Below are 20,339 nucleotides of genomic sequence, written 5' to 3'. Positions count from 1 at the left end.
AATTGACCTTCCATATTGAACTTGATCTTCTGATGTAAAGTAGAGGGCACAGCTCCTGCCATATGAATCCATGGTCTTCTTAACAAACAGTTGTAGGACGGAGAGATGTCCATCACTTGAAATTTTACATTGAAGGTGCATGGCCCAATTTGTAAAGGTATCTCAATATCTTTCAGGACTTCTTTTCTGGTCCCATCAAAGGCTCTCACAATCATCTGACTATCCCTCATATGAGAATAATCGATGGGTAGCCTTGCCAAAATTGACATAAGCATGACGTTGATAGCAGAGCCATTATCGATAAGGACCTTGGCTATAATATGGCTCTTGCACTTGACTGTGATATGTAGAGCCTTGGCATTTCTTTTTTTCTCCAAAGGAATCTCATCATCACTGAATGAAATGTGATTTGGCATAACTAGATTTCCAGTCAAGTGGTTCACATATTCGACAAACACGTTATGTGCCATGTATGCCTGATTCAATACTTTCAGCAAGGCATTTCGATGTGGCTCTGAGTTCAGCAATAGTGATAATAATGAGATTCAAGCTGGCATTTTATTCAACTGTTCCATAACAGAATACTCGCTATGTTTTACCAACTTCAAGAATTCACAAACTTCATTTTTTGATACTGGCTTTGGTTGATCTTTTTCAGGTTTTATCTCAAGATTATTTTACCTTTCTCTTTCTTTAGCCTTCTCTCTTTTAGCTTTCTCTAGCATTTCTGGGGTGTAACATCTTTCACTTCGAGTAATGCCTCCTATACCAGTAATATTGGAAGCATCGACTTTGGAGACCTCTTTTTTTTGTCCCTAAACTACAGTGTCACAGCCATATCTCCAGGGTACAACTTTATCATCTTTATATGGGAAAAGAGTTGGGACTTTAAAAGTTACTGGCCTGGGGAAGAGTTTGTCTATGACTGACTTTAGTTTGTTCCCACACTGAATTGTCACTAGTTTGAGAAACAGCTTTTCAGGCCTATCAGTCATGTGCACCTCAACATTCTTCAAGTCTTTTTTTTCTTCATAGACTTTCATCTGATGTGAATTCAAGAGTTTTTGCACCTCTTGGTGAAACTGCTCACAGGTTTCAATGGAATGACCTATTGCCCCACTATGATACTTACAACTAGTACCAGCTATATATGCTCCATGATAGCTGTATGGACGTACCAGTTGTATCATGTCTGCTTTTCGTAAAACATCAAACAATTGGTTGAGAGGTGTCTTAATATCTGCCACTTCTTTTCTCACATGGCACTCCTGTTCTTCACCTATAGCATTCACAATATGATTTGGCAAAAGATTGCCACTAACATTTGGCGCAGTCATCCCTCCAGTGTCAAAGCAAATCATCCTATCCTTGATCAACCATTACACTTTATGTTTTAGGATAGTGTAATTTTCAGTAGAGTGACCAGCAATCCCATAATGGTAGTCACAATGGGCGGTGGGATCATACCACTTGGGGTAAGGTGGCTTAAGGGGTTTCAATTTGCTTGGAGCAATCAAATGATTGTTTTAGAGCTCCTTATACAATTTCGTATAGGTCATTGGAATAGGGTCAAAAATAAGTTTCTCACGAGTGGTTCGTTGCTCCCGCGAGCTACCAACAGGATTAGTTAGGCGATTTTATGGTCTTGAGGTAGGTTGAATGTTAGGACTGTAAATGGTATTTTGGGATCTATGAAGGGTTTGATAGGTTTGGGGGTATGGTGGTTGTGTAAATGGTTAGTATGGGTGAAAGGAATTGTTATTTATAATGGGGTGATATGGTAAATATTTTGGTGGTGGGTAAGGTGAATAACCTCTGATTTGTCGTCTATCAAAGCTCACAGCCTGAGCTTCAGTTTCTTTTTTCTTCGAGACTCTTTTGCTAGATGCTTCATTTCCTTCTAGCTTGCCATTCTTGATGACACTCTCAATGATCTCTCCCGAGATTACTATATCAGGAAAATTTTTTGTCGCATTCCCTATCATCTTTTCATAATAGGGAGATTTTAAAGTGCTAACAAATAGCACTATAGTTTTTTTCTCGGTCAGAAGAGGTTGTACTTGAAAAGCAACATCTCTCCACCTCTGGGCATACTCTTTAAAAGACTCATTTGCCTTTTTTTCTAGATTCTGCAAAGACAAATGATCTGGGGCCAAATCGATGATATGTCGATATTGACTGATAAAGTCATGTGCCATATCGCTCCAAGAGCGAATGCGAGTCCTGTCCAGCTGAACATACCATCTGGTCGTAGAGCCAGTAAGACTGTCCTGGAAAACATGCATCAAGAGTTTTTCATCATGTGCATGAGCTGTCATCTTTCTGCAATACATGGTGATGTGGGTTTTGGGGCATTTTGTACCGTTATATTTTTTAAATTTTGGTACTTTAAACTTATGAGGGATAACCACATCAGGAACTAGGCAGAGCCCAGCAGCATCAACTGACCCATAAAAACTAAATCCTTCCACAGCCCTTAGCCTTTGCTCTAGCATGCTAATTTTGGAACTTTCCTCAACTTCCACTCTCATCTTTTCCTTCTCTTTTTCTTTTAAATCATCTAGATCAGGAATTGGTTCTGCTACCTTTACAGTGAAGACAGGATTTACATAGCTATTATACTGCCTTGGATTGAAAGCTGATGGTATTCCAAGATATGTTGGATATGCGAAGTGCTGTGGCGAGACCTCTTGAGCAGAATGGGTTTGAGGTGGACCAAAACTTGGATAGTACAAAAGGTCAGCCACTTTTTGCTGGCTTGTACTTTCTTCAACTCCTTTTCCTTTATTCATGTTATTAAGAGCTTCCAGAATCTTGCTTAGCTCACTTTCAATCTTCTCTTGTGCTTTCTCTATTTTTTCAAATCTATGAGAATTTTCCTGCTTCATTTGCCTTGTTCTGGATCTTGTTTTGAATCAATGGGCAGGGTTTTCGCTAGATAGAGCTATCCTGAAACCTTGAGTACCATATCTTAGAATTAGTAAATTTACATAATTATCACATGGTTTAAGCGTAATGAATGAGAATGTAATAAATGAAAAAAAGCATGTATGCAAAGAACATTTACCTTAAAACGGTATTCAACTAAAAAATTTCATTTATTCCAAAAAACTTTGATCTACATTGAGTTTATCATCCTAGAATTATAGCCATAAAATTGTTTGATCTGTTCATACTGAGCCTTGGCTTCTTCTATGAAGTTCAACAGACGCTGTCCATGTTCTCCTACTGGGGCCATTACTTGTCTTAATGCTTCTGCCTCTTTCACCATCTCTCTTGCCTTACACACCCCTTTATGAATTTGGATTGTTAAGTGCTCAGTGTATTTTTGCCTTCCTAGGTTCTCTCTTTTACCACACCAGACTTGGTATGATAATTCTCTATGTTCTCTAACCAATGCTGTGATGTGGTCTCCTTGTTCATCCAACCTTTGACTTAGGCTGCTCAAATAACTATTTAGCATGTTAATTTCTGCCTGTGCTTCAGTCTTTCTTCTTCCAATTCGGCATACTCTTACTTCAGTCTTGTATTTTCCTTAGTCAACTCGGTAATGGTTATCTCTTTGGCTCTTTAACCTCTTATGCTCCTGGTGTAACCTTGCTAGATCTTCAGTAGCTGTATCTCATTCTCTAGCAATCTTGTGTACTTTAACTTCATAATTTTTGGCTCTACCTTTCCACTGAGCTTTTTCTTCTTGAAGTTCTTGAATCTCTTTCTTTAATCTGATCTTTTCAAACTCAAATTTTTTTGTTGCCAACTCTAACTCTGATGGTGTCTCTTCAAGTTTTTCTTCTGTTGGTGGTTGAGAGATTTCATAAGTGAATACCGTTTCTTGTCTTCTCTTTGTTCTCCAAACCAAGTAACTTGGGGTGACTTTTTCAATGAATGGTCCAGGACTCACTCTTTGGGGATTTTTCTATGCTTTGATCATCTCATTCATCCTCTGAAATACTTTAGGCTCACTGTAAAAGAAATCTAACTGATGAAGCCCATAAGTCATAGGAATGAACTGTTTTCCCCCCAATTACCTTCTCACTAGGAGTGGTGCATAATTCGTCACTCCTCATAAACCCAGAAGTGAAACCACTGTACTATCCCCACATTGGTATAACATAGGCTCACGATTCATCCATGGGGCTAACCATCTCACCCTGGCACCTTTTAACTTTTGTAAGAAGTTATCCATTCTTGTTTAGACTTTCGCTTTGACCACCCACTTTCGTAGAATTCTTTGATCGAAAAGCGATTACGGATATAAATCTTCGAAAAAGCACCATTTCCTTGTTCAAAATGGCTTTTCATCCACACGTACAATAACTGTATGCATCTTATGAAGCACCCTCCATTCCGACGATAATAACTCAAAGATCTAATATTCTCTGCTAATATTACCATTGAAGGATTACAATCATTGATCACGCTTTCAAAGAAATCAACCACCGCTATCTCAATATGTCTTAAAACCTTTAGAAAGATTACCAGTCCGTATATAGCCAAAGCAAATATGTCTAACCCCCGTTCTTCATTGGCATGTTGCATCAAAAACTCATGAAAAAACTTCCAAGGTAGGCAAACCTGTTCTTGTTTCTTCTTTGTATGAGAATCCACAACTTCCTTGTCTATCCCCATGAATTAAGCCAGACTTTTACGAAACCCTGACTTATGCTTTTTGACATATATCTTGTCAGGAGTCTTGAGATGCAAACTCAACAAGACCAAATATTCTTCTATGGTGGAAGTCATATCGGTTTCATTAAAGATGAAACACTTGTATGCAGGATCCTAAAATTATGTTGCAGCTCTGATTAGTTGATCATCAATAGCCACTGCTAGAAGGTGTGCTATATGCCCATGTTTTTGATAAAACTACTCTTGTCTTGACGGACTCATCTTCTTCCAGATATCCATCAAATCTTTTAAATTATTCTGTTTGAGGAGGATAGATGTTTCTTGAAACAGAGTAGACTCATACCTAATTGGCAAGCAATCTCCCATCTTCAATTGAGTCTTTTCTGACTGGGCCCTTACTTCATTGGGTGTCCCACAAGGTGCTATTACTAATGAAAAATAGACTAAGCGTTCATTGGTGTCCATGAAAAAAATTTGTTGAAGATCATTTTTCAGGCAAATGTTCTCTATGCAACTTTATGATATGCACATGAACCAATGCGAAAGAAAAAAAAAGGTTAGTATAACCAGAAAAAGAATAAATAACTAAATAAATTTAAACATCACATAAAGTAAAAGGGATGAATCCTATGCTTTTGGTTAATTCTATCAGGGAAGAGTGATGGCTCTATTTATAGGTTAGGCACTCTTAAAGTTCACTATATGCGATTTTAGGGTCAAAGTCTAAAGGTCCTCAAATTGTTCCTTACATCTTTGTCCATCACAGATTAGTAAGGCACCATAATCCTCGCCCATTACAGGTTACAAGCGAAAAATGTTCAATTTGAGTATGAGTATTTCGCTAGCCACTGCGGAGGCATTAGACCTCACTAAAGCAATAGATACTTTACTCCCTCCTAGAGGGACGGAGCTCGGGTGTAAAGCTCATGTTATGCACATGCATATGAATGACATGATTAACAAGGTAAATAAACATGAATGAATAATAACACATATATACAAAAAGGTTCAATTTTATTAGGCTTTTGGATAACACAAATTATTTGCTGGCCTGACTCTCAGGTCCCCAGTGGAGTCGTCAAGCTGTCATAACGTTTAGATCCGGGGATCTATCGTTAGACATTGACTTAAGGGAGTCGTCACCAATCTTTTTTATCTAGGTGCGATTGGCCACCTAAAGAATCTGTCCTTTAAGGGAACACCTAAGCTTAAGGGTCCCTAAAAGAATAGGTTCAGGTCTGCTAACCAGAACAGGGTTCGAGAGTTTGGTTACGTGTGAGGAAGGTTATAGCACCCTCACAACGCCCATCAAAATATGGTACCAACTTAAATTTGTGTTATCCAAAAAGCCTTAAAATTTTACCAAGCAATTAATTGTTGGAAATTATTCTCAATTGACTCTAATATTTTTAGCAAAAAATTGAGAAAATCCCCTCACCTCAAGAGTATGCAAGAAAAACTACTGTTTCACTTGCAGAGGCTCCGTCGTCGAATTGGTTAAAGAAAAATCAAAATCAAAATCAAAATAGAAAGGAAGGAGAGAATGACTATTCTTGTGTGGGAAAAATTGGTACTTTCAACTTTTCCCCAAAAATATTTTTTGGAAATTTATTTTTAAGGAAAAATGATACTTTCAACTTTTCCCCAAAAATATTTTTTTTGAAACTTTGATTTCCAAGGAAAATTGATACTTTCAACTTTTCCCTAAAAATATTCTTTGGAAATTTATTTTTAAGAAAAATTGATACTTTCAACTTTTCCCCAAAAATATTTTTTGGAAATTTATTTTTAAGGAAAATTGATAGTTTCAACTTTTCCTCAAAAATATTTTTTTGAAACTTATTATTAAGGAAAATTGATACTTTCAACTTTTTCTCAAAAATATTTTTTTGAAACTTATTATTAAGGAAAATTGATACTTTCAACTTTTTCTCAAAAATATTTTTTGAAAATTTATTTTTAAGGAAAATTGAGACTTTCAACTTTTCCTCAAAAAACCTTTTTTTTGAAATTTATTTTTAAGGAAAATTGATACTTTCAACTTTTCCCTAAAAATATTTTTTTTGAAAATTTTGATTTTTATTTAAAAAAAATAGAATAATAAAAAAAATAAATAAAAAAAAAAAGTAAAACAGAAATAAAAATAAAATTAAGATAAAAAGAATATTAAATAAACCTAATCTAATAAATAAAAAAATAAAAAAAACAAATAAAAAATAAAAGAAAATTAAAAAATTTAAAAAAAAAAACCTGGAGCGGCTCGGATCGCGGCTCGGCTCGACTCGGTTTAAAGAAGAGAAACGGCTCAGAGGGGGCAGCTTGGGAAGCTCGGCTCGGCTCGACTTGGCTCGGAGGGGGGGCGACACGTGCGGGTCAAGAAGCGGGTTGACGCTCGGGTCGGGTCGAATTTTGGTAAAACGCGCGGATCCTCTGGTCACTTAAGGCCAAAACGACATCGTTTTGGGAGGGTATTTAAGGTCATTCCCTCTGTTTTTCGACAGATAGCTCCTCTCTTCTCTCTTTCTTCTTTTTTTTTTCTCTCTCTTCTCTCTAAAAGTTGAAGAACTCCGATTGAATGTTCGTCGAATTCTGAAAAATGGTGTCAGAATCTGAAAAATTTCGTCGGAGGTTCGTCGAAAGTTGGTCGGAAGATCACTGATTTCTGGGATTCTTCGTCAGAAACTGGATAGGTCACCGAAAACTTCAAGTTTGGTCAAAATTTTCGTCGAAAAGTTCAAACTTCGTCGGAAAATTCACCGGAATCTGGAATTTCCAAAAATTCCCAGAAAAAAATCGCCAAAAAGCTTCAAAAAAAATTTTTCACTCCCAGAACACTCCTAAACCTTTTCTTAGCTCTCTATACGCCCTTATTCTCTCAATCAGTAGCTTTTGCTTATTGTTTTCTCTGTGTTATTCATTTTGTTCCAGAGGTCCCTTTTATAAGGATTGATCAGGAGTTCCTGATCAATCTCAATTTCTCCTTGGACGGGAATTCAATCTTTGAATCTAATCTGGACTCTTCTGATTGAATTCCCATTCACAATGGGATTCTTCAACTTTCAATCACAGCCATCAAAAAAAGAAAACAAAAAATAATAATAGTAATCAGATAATCGGGAAAAAAATTAGATAAAATTAACAGATAATTTAAAAAAATAATAAAAAATAACATAAGATAAACCCAAAAATATATTACAAAAAAAATAATAATATAATAATAAATATATAACTATATAAATAAAATATATATAAATATTAACAAAATAAATAAATAAATAAATAAAGATATACATATATTAATACATAATAATAATAATAAATAATAAAATACATAAAATACAAAAGAAGAAAAAAAATAATAATAATACAAGATAAAAATTGAATTGGGCCTTACCCATTTGAGCCATGCCCATTGATCTGGGCCTGGACCCAATTGGGTGTCTACAGAAAGGTATTCAGTGTAATGTAGTCATGGTTTTGTCAATCAGGCTTCTAGCTTTAGGATACTCCTTTGATTTTTTTTATCTTGGGGGATTGTGTATTTCTTTTCATTTTTGCAAGTCAATGAAGGGGATAAACCTTTCTCACTTCGGGTGTTTTTTATTGTAGCTTTAGTGTTAATGTATTTCTCGGTGATGATTAACACATCAACCAAAGTCTTTAGTGGCTTTAGAGAGATAATGAGCTTGAAAAGATATTCTCGACTGCTTAGCCCACTTATCAGGGTAGTTACTACAGTTGCATGTTTTAAGTCTTTAACCTAAACAGCCTTAGCATTAAAACTTTTGACATACCCTTTCAGTGATTCATTTTTGCCTTGATAAATTGACATAAGTATAAGTGTCATTTTCTTTGTTTATTTGATGCTGACAAAACATGATAAGAAGGAATGGCTAAGCTATTTAAATGTAGTAATTAACCGCAGCTCGAGGTTGCTAAACCAAGACTAAAATACCCCTTTCAGTGTTATGGTGAGCCTTTGCACATGGGTGCCTCGTCGATTTCTTACATCATCATATTAGTACGATAAAGTTGAAGATGATCGAAAAAATTAGATGTGCCATCATAAGTCTCTAAGGTCAACATCTTGAATCTCTTACAGGTAATACTCGGTCTATCTCTTTGGTAAAGGGAGAAGTTTTTAGGAACCTTAACTTTTTATCAAAGGTGGAGGCTTTATTATTCAACTCTTTTAACATAACCTTCATATGAACTTCAAATCTTTATTGGGTTGTGGTTTCGAGGTAGTTTGTTTGGATTTTCAGGTGGTGGCCTATGTTAGGGCATTTGTAGGGCAGTGATTCATTAATGTTTCATCCTTGTTTGATGCTAACGAGGTCGTAGTGTCATCATAGGTCTACAGCTTTTATGTAGGTGGGTTCTTAAGAGTTGTTGGGTTTGGTACTTTTGAAGTTTGTGATGAGGTCAAGATTTGTATCATTTCTTTAAAGGATTGGAGTTGTTGAATGAATGCTTCGAACTATTCCATAGTTGGGGCTACTATTACGGTTGGTTTGCGTTTGGCTGACTAAGTTAGGTATCAATCTCAACAGTAGCAGTTAGTCTTTCCTTAATTACTTTATTTCTTCATTTCATTTTAGCTCAGCTAAACTAGAATGCCCCTACCAACTGCATCAAATATTCATGTCAAACTGTCCACGGTGGGTAAAACCCCATAAACACAAGAAGAAGAGATCGATCAACGACAGAGGCCAAGAGTTGTTTTGGCATTTCTGCTTCGATGCTCAAGTTAAAGTTCGATATAGGAAATGAAAGAAAAACAAACGCCTAAAAGCTAAGAGTGCTAAATGGATTAGAAATACTCGAATGGGGTTATTTAGACCTATGTGATGGGAAAGTTTGGGCCTAAATAGCCCATGGTCAAATTAAAAGATTAGGCCTGACCTTGTAATCCCTAGTAAAGCTAGCAATTGACTGTTTACTCAGGATGTGACAAATCATCACCTTTAAGATAATAGTTAGTAGGTTATTGAGGTGGTCAAACTAATGTTGATATTGAGATTTCAAGTTGCTTGTCAACTGACTTATTATGTGGAAGGAAATGTTTATTTTACTCTTTAAATACTAAAATGCCCCTAACAATTTCCCATGAGAAAAGAATATTAGGCCACAATAAATTAAGCCATGCATGTCACAAGATTCAAGCATGATCGGTCCAATTACATTGGGTGATTATTTAGAAATGTATAATTTTTAATAATTAATGATAAAAATATATCTTTTAAAAAAGCTCGTAATTTAATTTAATTTAATTTGCTCATATAATTATTTTTAAAATATAATATTTAATAAATTTAAAATTAAACACTTATAATCTTTTTTATTATTTTTGAATTACAATTTTTTTTAAAAAAAATGTAAATAATAAAAAAAATCTAAAAAACACCTTGTTCACCAACCGTGTACTTTATCTCTTTTAATGTGCGCAAATATTCTTTACTCGATTAATTAATTTGTTAAAGGACTTTACAAGATAAATAATTAAGATGAAATGTACAAAATAGAAAAAGGAAATTAAAACAGTACTAGTACTAGTCCAATGCGATTAAGTAATTTAGATTAATTTAGTATGAAACTGTGTGTAGATTGGTTGAAAATTAATATGTTTTTATGGCTATAATTAAGCCATCATCGTTTCCTAGACCAAAATTGAGTACGGAGTAAAAAATGAGAACAAGAGGAGATATGAGTAGAGAAGGTAAAAAAATTTGAAACCGATGAGTTTTGATTGATTCGGGTTTTTAAGGTTTTTTTTTTTTAAATTGAATATCGAATCGAATTGGATGATATAAAAAAATAATAAATTATATATTTAATTTTATATTTATATTAAAAATAATATTTTATTAATTTTAAATCGAATCGAGTACAATTTTATATAATATCATATTGAATCGAGTTTTGATATAAAAATAATAAAATATTTATCAAATTAGATTCAAATTTTATATATTTAAAATCAAATCGAATTTAAAATGAACAAAAATCTATCTCAATTTAATCTATTGTATACGAGCGATGCGTGGGATTAAAAAGGTAGTTTGGTTGAGACTTCTAATACAATGGACATAAGCCATTGCATTGGCCGTGAAAGACTCGTTTAATGAATTTTTAAAAAAATTAACAAAGTTGTCATAAATTGTCAATGGTTTGAAGAGAGAAAATGGGTAGTATGAAAAAGAAAAGAAAACCTCTTTTAAGTATTGTTTGATATTATTTTTAAGATTATAATTATGATTATAATTATGATCTAATTATTATAATAATAAGATTATTAAAATAATTTGATAATGAATAATTTTAAATTATCATATTTGATATAATATTATAAATTATTAGTGTTTTTAAATTATTATATTTGATGTTATATAAAAAAATAAATCATATAATATAAAATATCTAAAATAATCTTGTAAAAAAGTAAAATATTTAATATTTATTAACTTAATAATTTATAAAATAATTAAATGTTATTTTATAAAAAAATTACAAAATATAAATAAATTTTGATAAAAATAATTTTTTTAAAAATTAGTAAATAAATTTCTTATATTTTTCTAATCAATATAAATTTATAATATAAAATTTTATTAGAATAAATTATTAAAAAATTGATTTTTTAAAATTTTTAGTGATTAACTTTTGGGATAATGTTAATTATAATTTTTTATAAATTAAACAAAAAATAATATTAAAAAAAATTTTATGATGATAAATTTTTTTTTATCTTTTAAATCAAATCACTTCTTAGTCTCAGCTTAAAAAAAGAGATTGCCAAGATAAATTATAGAAAGAGAAATAGAAAAAAAAAAAAAAAAAGGAAATGAGGTTTTAATCCACGTCATTAAAAATGGTTTATGTAATCAATGAAAGTTTATCCATGTCAACCAATCAGTGCTACCCATTATAGTCAACTAACACGTCATTAACGTTAATGAAAAAAATTGAACACCCTTTATTATTGGATGAAAATTCAAAAGCATGAATAGTAGGGGCACTTGCCAAAATTAATGTAAAAAAAGACTAGGTACGTATTGTAATTGAAGTATAGAGAGTACAACTTGACCAAAATAAAAAGAACCCTACTTTACTTGCCATTCACTTTCCCCCATTTGGTTAATATCTTTGGTTCATACTTGATACTTTCGTTGTTATTTAACTTCAACCCTGTTTCTCCATATTATATCTTGGAAAAAAAAAAGATTAAAGCATATTTCTTTTTTTTTTTTTTTTTGAATTCCACTCCTCTTTGGGCCCAATAGTCGTCATCTTTAGGCTAAATTATAATTTTATGTCAAATGGAAAAGAAATAAACAAAACTATAGATTTTTTTTTTTTTTAATCTTTTTGAGTGTGTGGGAGTGCGTTTGATTAGTTAGATGATGAGATTAATTTAAGTTGTGCAAGCCAAACAGAAAAAAAGATTAAAAAGATGACCCACAAATACCATATCCGCCCATACAATACCTACAAATTCGGCATCCCATTTCCAAACCAAAACCTTTATCATCAAATCAAGAAAGCATAAATCGGTTATACCACCTCGGGAATACTAATACTAACACTAATAACAATACAAACAACAAAGCAAACCAAGCACCTTGATAACCTCCCACCCGTGGCGGTGCTCTGGTCCCCACCACCCTACCAGATAGACACAGGCACAGCTTAGCAGCTAATGAACCAAATTATTCTTCCTTTATCTATTTTAATAAAGCTATAAAATTGTCCATATATCAATTTGAATATATTAAATTAATTAAAATTAAAACTAAATAACTCTGTTCTACCCAACCATCTAATTAAATCACCACAAAATGAAAATAAAAAGGATAAACCAGAAAATAAATAAATAAATAAAAAGAAATCCAAGGCAAAAGTGCTGTTAACTATTTTGTATAGACTACTATTGGTTAGTGTTTTGTAACCTTGGTCCAATGATTTTGAGCTCAAATTTCTTGACAGACCCAGCAACATCCCTCAAGGTTGTGTCCAAAACATAAGGGGTTTTTTAAAAGTTGATCTCAGTGGAATTGGTTAGGGGTTTTTTCAAGGTTGTGTCCAAAACAAAAATAAAATGATTTTTTTCAGGTTTCAAGATTTAGTTCAACCATTGAAACAGATCAATTTTGATCAAAATAATCTTAAGTTACAACCACTAATCTAACGACTTTTTGACATATTTGCAGAAAAATTTTCAACCCTTTTAACTAACCAGAATTGACATTGGCATGTGGATATAACAACGAGACTCATTGAGGCCAATAAATTAAAACAGTTAACCAACTTTGACACTGATTCGATTTTTCTCAGATTAATGCAATAAATCCCATTCATTGTTGTCGATTCATGCATGTTGACTCCACTTGTTCTTGTTGGTTTTGTGGTGGTTTTCAATAAAGGATACTGATCAAATTGTGTTAAAAAAAAAAAATGGAAAGATTCTGATAGTAGTGGTTCAGGTAAAGGGGAAAGAATAAAATTTTCATGGGAAAAACGTAGGGGGTACCCTGGAGATTGAGCTGCCCATATATATATATATATATATAATTTGCTCTTGAGTGTAGCAGAAGGCATTGTAAAAGTCACAGGAGGACAGCAAGGTTTGGTTACTCTTCACCATTTGTAGTCCAAGCGCGGTGGGGTTGGTTGATGTCATGGAGTTTCGATTGGTTAAGACTCAAGTGTGAAGCTAACATCAAAACCTGAAAATTTTCCAGAATCGTCATTAGTTATAAGAATGATTTTGGGAAATTCCATTTCATGTTCTTAACATCTTTGGAATTCCATTGGTAATGATGGCTACTCAGAGGCTCAATGACCAAAAAGGCTAAGGAAGAGGAAAATGAGGAAGTTGTTTTTAATTAGCTAGTAATCTAAGAATTAAGCCCTTAAGTTTAGGCATGTATATCACTGCAAAAATCTGGATACCATAACAGCTTGAAATGCATCAAAATAAAAGCTTACTTCATTTTATGTGATTTGAATTTTATAAATATGGTGATATGGTCTGAGATTAATGTTAATCTTGGTATGATTAACATATTGAAAAGCAGAAATAAGGTTTTTTGCACAAATTTTAAAGTTTTTAATTTAAGCAAAACATATTGAAAAGTAGATTCTATTTATTATTGTGTAATAATTTTTTACTTTCAATAATTCATACAATCCTAAGGAGAATTATATTTTTTACTTTCATTTTTAGATTTAACTTTTTACTTAATTTCATTTTTTATTTCCAATTAATAAAAAAATTTGTTTATTTATCTCTTTTACTTTAAAACTTATAATTTATTTAATAAAATTACAGCACTCATACATTGATTTGTTTAAAACTGACAATTTACAGCACTAAGCAAAATAGACTTACTCATACATAGTTTCTTAAGAAGTTCTATTCCAGGGTCAAACTGACAGCTCCAACGAAGAGAAATACATACAATTAAAGGCAACTATAACCGTAGACTTAAAAGAATTAGCAGCCATTCTTTTGTCATTAGACTACTTATATATAAAGGCCATTCTGGCCGTAACATTATGGCTTGTGCACGTTTTTGAAAGCCATTAAGATTCAAGGATCCCCAACTATAATTTTGTGACGAAAAATCCGTGACTTTGCAACCCCCCAATAAAACAAAAACTTTGTCCAAGCAGAGAATCCATTGATTTCTTCTCTTTTCCCTTTTGCTTTCAGAAAATTTAACATTGTCAAGCTCACTGGATTTCCTTTCCTTTTATGGTGAGTCTTGAAAACTCGTTTGATTTCCTTACAGTTTCTAGGATTCTTCTACTTAATGTTCTGAAAGCATGAGAATTCTTCTACTTTATTCTGAAGAATTTCCAGTCTTTACAGCTTCATTCCATCGAGACAAATGGAGATGGTGGCAAACAGGAGCCACTTAAGAAAGCTTGTTTTATGGCTAATAATGATCGTTGAGTTATTACTCTTTCTCTCAGCTTGCTATGCAGAAATCGCAGCCAGGTTCTTTCTTTACTCTTCCTCATTTCCCCATATTTTTGCTCTGTTCTTTCTCTGCATGCGCCCTCTCTGCTTATGGGATAAAACGAAACAGAGAGAGAGAGAGAGAGAGAGAGAGAGAGAGAGAGAGAGAGAGAGAAAGAGAAAGAGATTGCATTGCTTGTAAGACAGTCGATGAGTCCGCATGCTGTTGCTTTATGGCGCACCAAGTTAGGAGCTAGGCTTTGATAGACTAAAATAATCCAAGTTATGGCTTGAAAATTATTTCTGTTTGTAGCTCCGTGTCTTCTTTTTCTTCATCTCTTTCAATTTTTTTTTCTCTCTCTCAACAGTTGGTTCGGCCTATTGAATGGTTTGCGACACCATGACTTTTACACACTCAACCTAAAGCACATGGCATGATTGAATTGTGACCCGTGACCATAAGTTCTAATAAGAGTTGGTATCCCATACTTAGAACCTCCTAATCTTCTCCGTGCCTGTGGCAATGCTTTTTGGGTGTCAATTAGATTCTCTCGAACCTCCTTTTTTGTTAACATCAACATGTGAGTGCATGGTTTTACCTTTTTCTTTTTTTTTTTTTTTGTCTTTGGCATCAAAATTCTCAGGGTAGTTATATCTGTCAAATAGAGGTTTAAAGTTCAAATTCTGGATTTTTTTCATTTTAGTATTAAGTGTTTAAGTTTGTTTATTAATAAAAGTTATCTTTTCATGGACAAATTAAATATCTGTAATAACTATAGGACAATTACAAAACCAACACACATTCTTGGATGTTTGAATTGCAGAAAAATCCTGAAGGATGGAAATAGTAACCCTCTCGAAGTCGGGTTGCAAACAAGTGATAATTACGAAGTAAGATCACATTCCCCCTTTTACAAGGTTGTAATTTTAGTATGGTCAATGGTGATGGAAAGAAAAATAATTCACTTTGCTTTCCATTGTAACAAATTATGAAAATTTCCAAACTTCTGATTCTTAAATGTATGATTCTTTTTGTTTTTGGTAAATAGTAAGGGAATGCATGGTTCTCAAAACATAAATCCTAATTGATTATCAAATGAACTATTTCAGGTAGTTATTGATAATGGACTTGTTGAAGTCACTATCGAAAATCCATCTGGTTATTTGACAGGAATAAAATATAAGGGACTTGATAATGTGCTTGAAAGCAGAAACCAAAACTCTAATAAAGGGTATGCACTTTTTCAGGTTTCCAATTTTTGGAAAACCATGTTCTCCATTGCTCACAATTTTCTTTTTGGGGATAAAAAATGGAATGTATTCTAGGTACTGGGACATTGTCTGGGATAACGGTGCCTATGACAAGTAAGTTTTTCACCCTTTCTACAGTAATGATTTCATGAATACCTGTCATTTCTTTGATTGACTCTAGTGTTTGCATGCTACTGCAGAATAGCAACAAATCATGTTAAGATCATAACACTAACTGATGACTTAGTAGAGCTTTCCTTTACCAAAATATGGAATTTTTCAACAGACCATGGCAAGTCAGTTCCCTTAAACATTGACAAAAGGTATGCAATTATTACTTAAAAAAAAAAAAAAACCTTAATGTTTTCCAAGATTGAATTTGCAGCTTGAAAGAACAAATTTTGATGGCCTTTGCGCTTATTTTAACATTCTTCCAGGTTCATAGTCCGGCGAGGCGTTCCGGGGCTCTATATGTATGGTATTTTTGAGCGCCAGGAGGATTTTCCGGATGCTCATATGTACCAAATAAGGACTGTTTTCAAGCTTAATGAAGACAAGTAAAACAAAGATGAATCCTTGATAACTATCATAAGATCAGTTTTTGCCTAAACAGTCAGGAAACAATTAATGTCAATTGTCAATGTTTCATGTGACATTTTCAATCAGGTTTCGATTCATGGCGATATCAGACACCAGACAAAGGGCCATGCCTAGGGGAGAAGATCGAGATAATACTCGCAGTCAGACTCTTGCCTTCAAAGAAGCTGTTCTATTGACCAATCCATCCAATCCACAATTTAGAGGAGAGGTATGTTGCTTTTGGTTGTAAAGAAGGATTCTTAAGGAATATTTTCCTTTTAGGCATTGAAAAAACATGGCTTCTTTTTGTCTGTATCTCTATTTTTCTTTTTTTTCTTTTTTTTTTTGGAGTATACTTAGAGTACTAGCATATTCAAGTCCCGTGATAATATAATGTGGGGCGCAGGTAGACGACAAGTACCAATATTCTATTGAGAACAAAGACAACAAGCTACATGGGTGGATATCCGATGATGAAGCCGTGGGGTTCTGGGTAATCACCCCCAGTAATGAGTTCAGAACTGGTGGCCCACACAAGCAGGATCTCACTTCACATGTTGGTCCCACTGCTCTCTCCGTAAGTCTATTTATGAGCTAACACATACATACATACAAATATATATATATATATATTTATATTTATATAAATAAAAAAGAGGTTCCATTCAGCTTCAAATGTTTGTCTAAAATTTGATTGTTTTCATGATTTAGATGTTCGTTAGTACTCATTATACCGGAACCGATATAGACACAGCATATGGGAAAGGAGAGGCTTGGAAAAAGGTTCTTGGTCCTGTTTTTATCTATCTTAATTCTGCTTCTTCCGATGATGATTTCCGCAAGATACTCTGGAATGATGCCAAAAGACAGGTTTGTCAACTGCTAGCTCATTTAACATCCTAAATTATATTGACCAACAAACTCATTTAACACTTTTTGTGTAACATTAGTTGAGTGAAGAAATTGAAAGCTGGCCGTACAATTTCACTCGATCAGAAGATTTTCCTCATGCTGAACAACGAGGAGAAGTTAGCGGTCAATTGCTAGTGCGAGACCGGTATTTGTTTAGCTGCCTTCACGGTCATTTTTATCTTCCGTTTTGTCATGTTCATCTAATTAATTTACTCGGTTCAGATACATAGATAAAGAGTTAGTGCAGGCACAATCAGCCTTTGTGGGGTTGGCAGCGCCTGGATATGCAGGATCGTGGCAAACAGAAGGAAAGGTTAATATTGCTAAAAAAGTTGCATCTCAGCTATAGACACATATCAAGATTCATGTCTGGTTTTTGTTGTCTTCTTTTCTGATTCCAGGGCTATCAATTCTGGACTCAAGCAGATAAGACTGGCCGTTTCGATGTAAAAAATGTCCGACCAGGGGAGTATAATTTGTATGCATGGGTCTATGGTTTCATTGGAGACTACAAATTAGATCTCAACATCACTATCCAACCAGGTAAAATTAATCTCCAAATTAATGTACTTCTTGGGCCTTTTGGTTCGAAGAAATTAGATCTTTTTTTAGGCTTTCTGGCCCATTTTCATTTATAAACATTTTTCTGAATGTAGGAAACAAGATCAACTTGGGTACCCTTGTATATGATCCTCCAAGAAATGGCCCTACATTGTGGGAAATCGGGATACCTGACCGGACAGCTGCCGAGTTCTTCATACCGGACCCATACCCAACACTTGCGAACTCATTGTGCATCGATGAGGCGGACAAGTAAGCTCTAACTACATGGTCACACCTTTGTGCTTAAGATTTCAACACAGATTTCATCAGCTCAAAATTATGTTTTACAATGAACAGATTTAGACAATACGGATTGTGGGAACGTTACTCAGATATTTATCATCGCGGTGATCTTGTCTACACTTTGGGCGTTAGCAATTATTCTCAGGATTGGTTCTTTGCTCATGTTCTCAGGTGCCAATTTCATCTTACTAATTCCTGAAATCCTTGAATATTTTTCAGGGTGTTCAACTGTTTCGCGCTAATATTTTCATTACAGGAATGTGGGAAACAGTACATACCGGCCAACCACATGGCAGATTAAATACAATCTCGAAGATGTGAACGAGACAGGAAATTACACTCTCCAAGTCGCCTTGGCTGCATCATCTAATGCTGAATTACAGGTATAAATCTCAGCTAACATCCTCAGCCATCATTTATCAGGGGAGGGGTCGTGTTTTCACTTACTGCTTTTCTGATGAATCCTCTACCAATTCATTCATAGGTTCGATTCAACAATCCAGAAGCTGTTTTACCTTATTTTACAACGACGAGAATAGGTTACGATAATTCGGTAGCAAGGCATGGAATTCATGGATTGTACAGATTGTATGGTATTGATGTACCTGGTAATATATTGCAGAAAGGGGACAACACAATCTTTCTAACTCAGACAAGAAGCCAGGGCTTATTCAACGCAGTTATGTATGACTACATTCGATTAGAAGGACCTACAGTTTAACCAATTACTCAAGTAAAAATAGAAGATGGTTTGTAGCATTCTTTAAGGTTGTAATGATCATAGGCGTGGGTATAGCGAATTTTGGTTCAAGCCTGATTATGGCTAAAATGCATCGTTTGGTAGTAAAATGAGAAAGCAAATATTTGTTTCACTAGATGTTGCTATGAAAGTCCTTTTTTTGAATTCTTTGATTTTGGAAACTATCCAATTGTCCCAATTGCAAGATAGACCACCATTCTTCCTGAATTGGAGGGAACATTCCAAGACATAGTTAATTAATTAAAAAGAAAATTACCTTAAAACACGCCAAATAAACCAGCTTAAAAAAAATCCCATATAGCACAAAACCAACTTTCAACAAAAGCTGGAAGTTCATAGTTCAGCGTTAAGAGGGAAGGCAAAGAGAGACAGGGATCTAGGCATCTTGTACTAGGGATGGCAACAAGTCATATTGGAGTAAATTTTTATTTGTCTCAAATTTGATCTGATTTTATACACATAATATTCAAATTTGATGCAATGTGATTTTTTTTTATCCAAATTCGATCCAATCTGATTCGAAATTAATAAAATATCATTTTTAATATAAATATAAAATTAAATATATATAATTAAATAATTAATTAAAAATAATTTTTTATATATACCAAGTTGAGACGAAGAGAGTTTGCCTAAAATTTGACTCGACTCTAACTTTGTTTATTAATTACCCAAATCAAAAACTTGATTTAAAATAAAAAAAAACACGAATCCTAAAAGATCAAGTCAAAATTTGTCGAGAATAGGTTGGACCGCTATTCAAATCTTGGACCTTAATTAATCTTCTCTCCTTACAGTAAACCTATTTGTTCATGTTGCAAAAAAATATATTTATCGCAAATTAAAGTATCAAGAGTAAAATTTTGAATACACCTATCTAATGTAAAAAAAAAAAAAAAAATGTGTCTTTAAAATTATCCAAAAATTAAATTCAAACAAAACTTAAGATTTATCTGACCTTACTATAAACAATTATCACATTTTTTTTTTCATTTGCCACATTTATTGCATGCATGATATATGCATATGCCTTAAAAAGTTTTAATAATCAAAATTTGATATTAATTAGAAAGAGGAGATGTTCACTTAATCATGAATTTAATTTTGATTTAAAGGTAAAAAAATGTAAAACTAACATTATTGTAAGTGGATTCCTAATATTAAAAAAATGATAAAATTGGTTAAAAAATGAAATAGTTCAATTGAATTTCTCATTTTATATAATCAATAAAATACGATATATATGTATACATATTGTTCTTAAAATTACCATAATTTTTTTTTACTGATTCTTTTTAATTTAGGATTAGTACTAATTGTTTTCCTAATAATTCAATTTCAATTTTTCTTAATGAAATTATAAATGTAAAAGAAGTTACAATTATAATCAAAGATTAT

General features: G+C 33.3%; 1 protein-coding gene across 3 annotated transcripts; it reads left to right on the top strand.

Annotated features, from left to right (window-relative positions):
* Window positions 1–14,189: 14,189 nt before the first annotated feature.
* LOC111316153 (uncharacterized) lies at window positions 14,190–19,144 on the top strand. 3 transcript variants are annotated; one of them, XM_089753764.1, is made up of 17 exons: window positions 14,190–14,389; window positions 14,504–14,632; window positions 15,418–15,484; window positions 15,704–15,825; window positions 15,920–15,958; window positions 16,045–16,167; window positions 16,282–16,401; window positions 16,511–16,652; window positions 16,830–17,000; window positions 17,135–17,293; window positions 17,374–17,480; window positions 17,558–17,648; window positions 17,737–17,878; window positions 17,992–18,148; window positions 18,236–18,352; window positions 18,438–18,564; window positions 18,666–19,144. In XM_089753764.1, exons 2-17 carry the CDS (start codon window positions 14,523–14,525, stop codon window positions 18,900–18,902), a joined length of 2,031 nt encoding a protein of 676 aa, XP_089609890.1. In that variant the 5' UTR covers window positions 14,190–14,389; window positions 14,504–14,522; the 3' UTR covers window positions 18,903–19,144. The 3 variants fall into 3 exon arrangements, with proteins under 3 accessions (XP_089609890.1, XP_022773898.1, XP_089609891.1); XM_022918163.2 differs by having other exon boundaries at window positions 14,495–14,632; window positions 18,666–19,091; XM_089753765.1 differs by having other exon boundaries at window positions 16,830–16,979; window positions 18,666–19,083.
* Window positions 19,145–20,339: the final 1,195 nt, after the last annotated feature.

This window comes from Durio zibethinus, chromosome 24 (assembly GCF_047325235.1).
Source record: "Durio zibethinus cultivar Kanyao isolate XHJ-2024 chromosome 24, ASM4732523v1, whole genome shotgun sequence".
NCBI lineage: Eukaryota > Viridiplantae > Streptophyta > Magnoliopsida > Malvales > Malvaceae > Durio > Durio zibethinus.
Note: the sequence above shows the minus strand (reverse complement) of the source record. Positions and strands in the feature narration are given on the sequence as shown.

What these genes read in the sequence shown, in the direction of transcription:
- LOC111316153 (XM_089753764.1), top strand. Translation starts at nt 14,523, where the DNA reads ATGGAGATGGTGGCAAACAGGAGCCACTTAAGAAAGCTTGTTTTATGG. An exon ending in AACCAAAACTCTAATAAAGG is followed by an intron (nt 15,826 to 15,919) that starts GTATGCACTTTT and finishes AATGTATTCTAG; the next exon opens with GTACTGGGACATTGTCTGGG. An exon ending in CGTGGCAAACAGAAGGAAAG is followed by an intron (nt 17,649 to 17,736) that starts GTTAATATTGCT and finishes TTCTGATTCCAG; the next exon opens with GGCTATCAATTCTGGACTCA.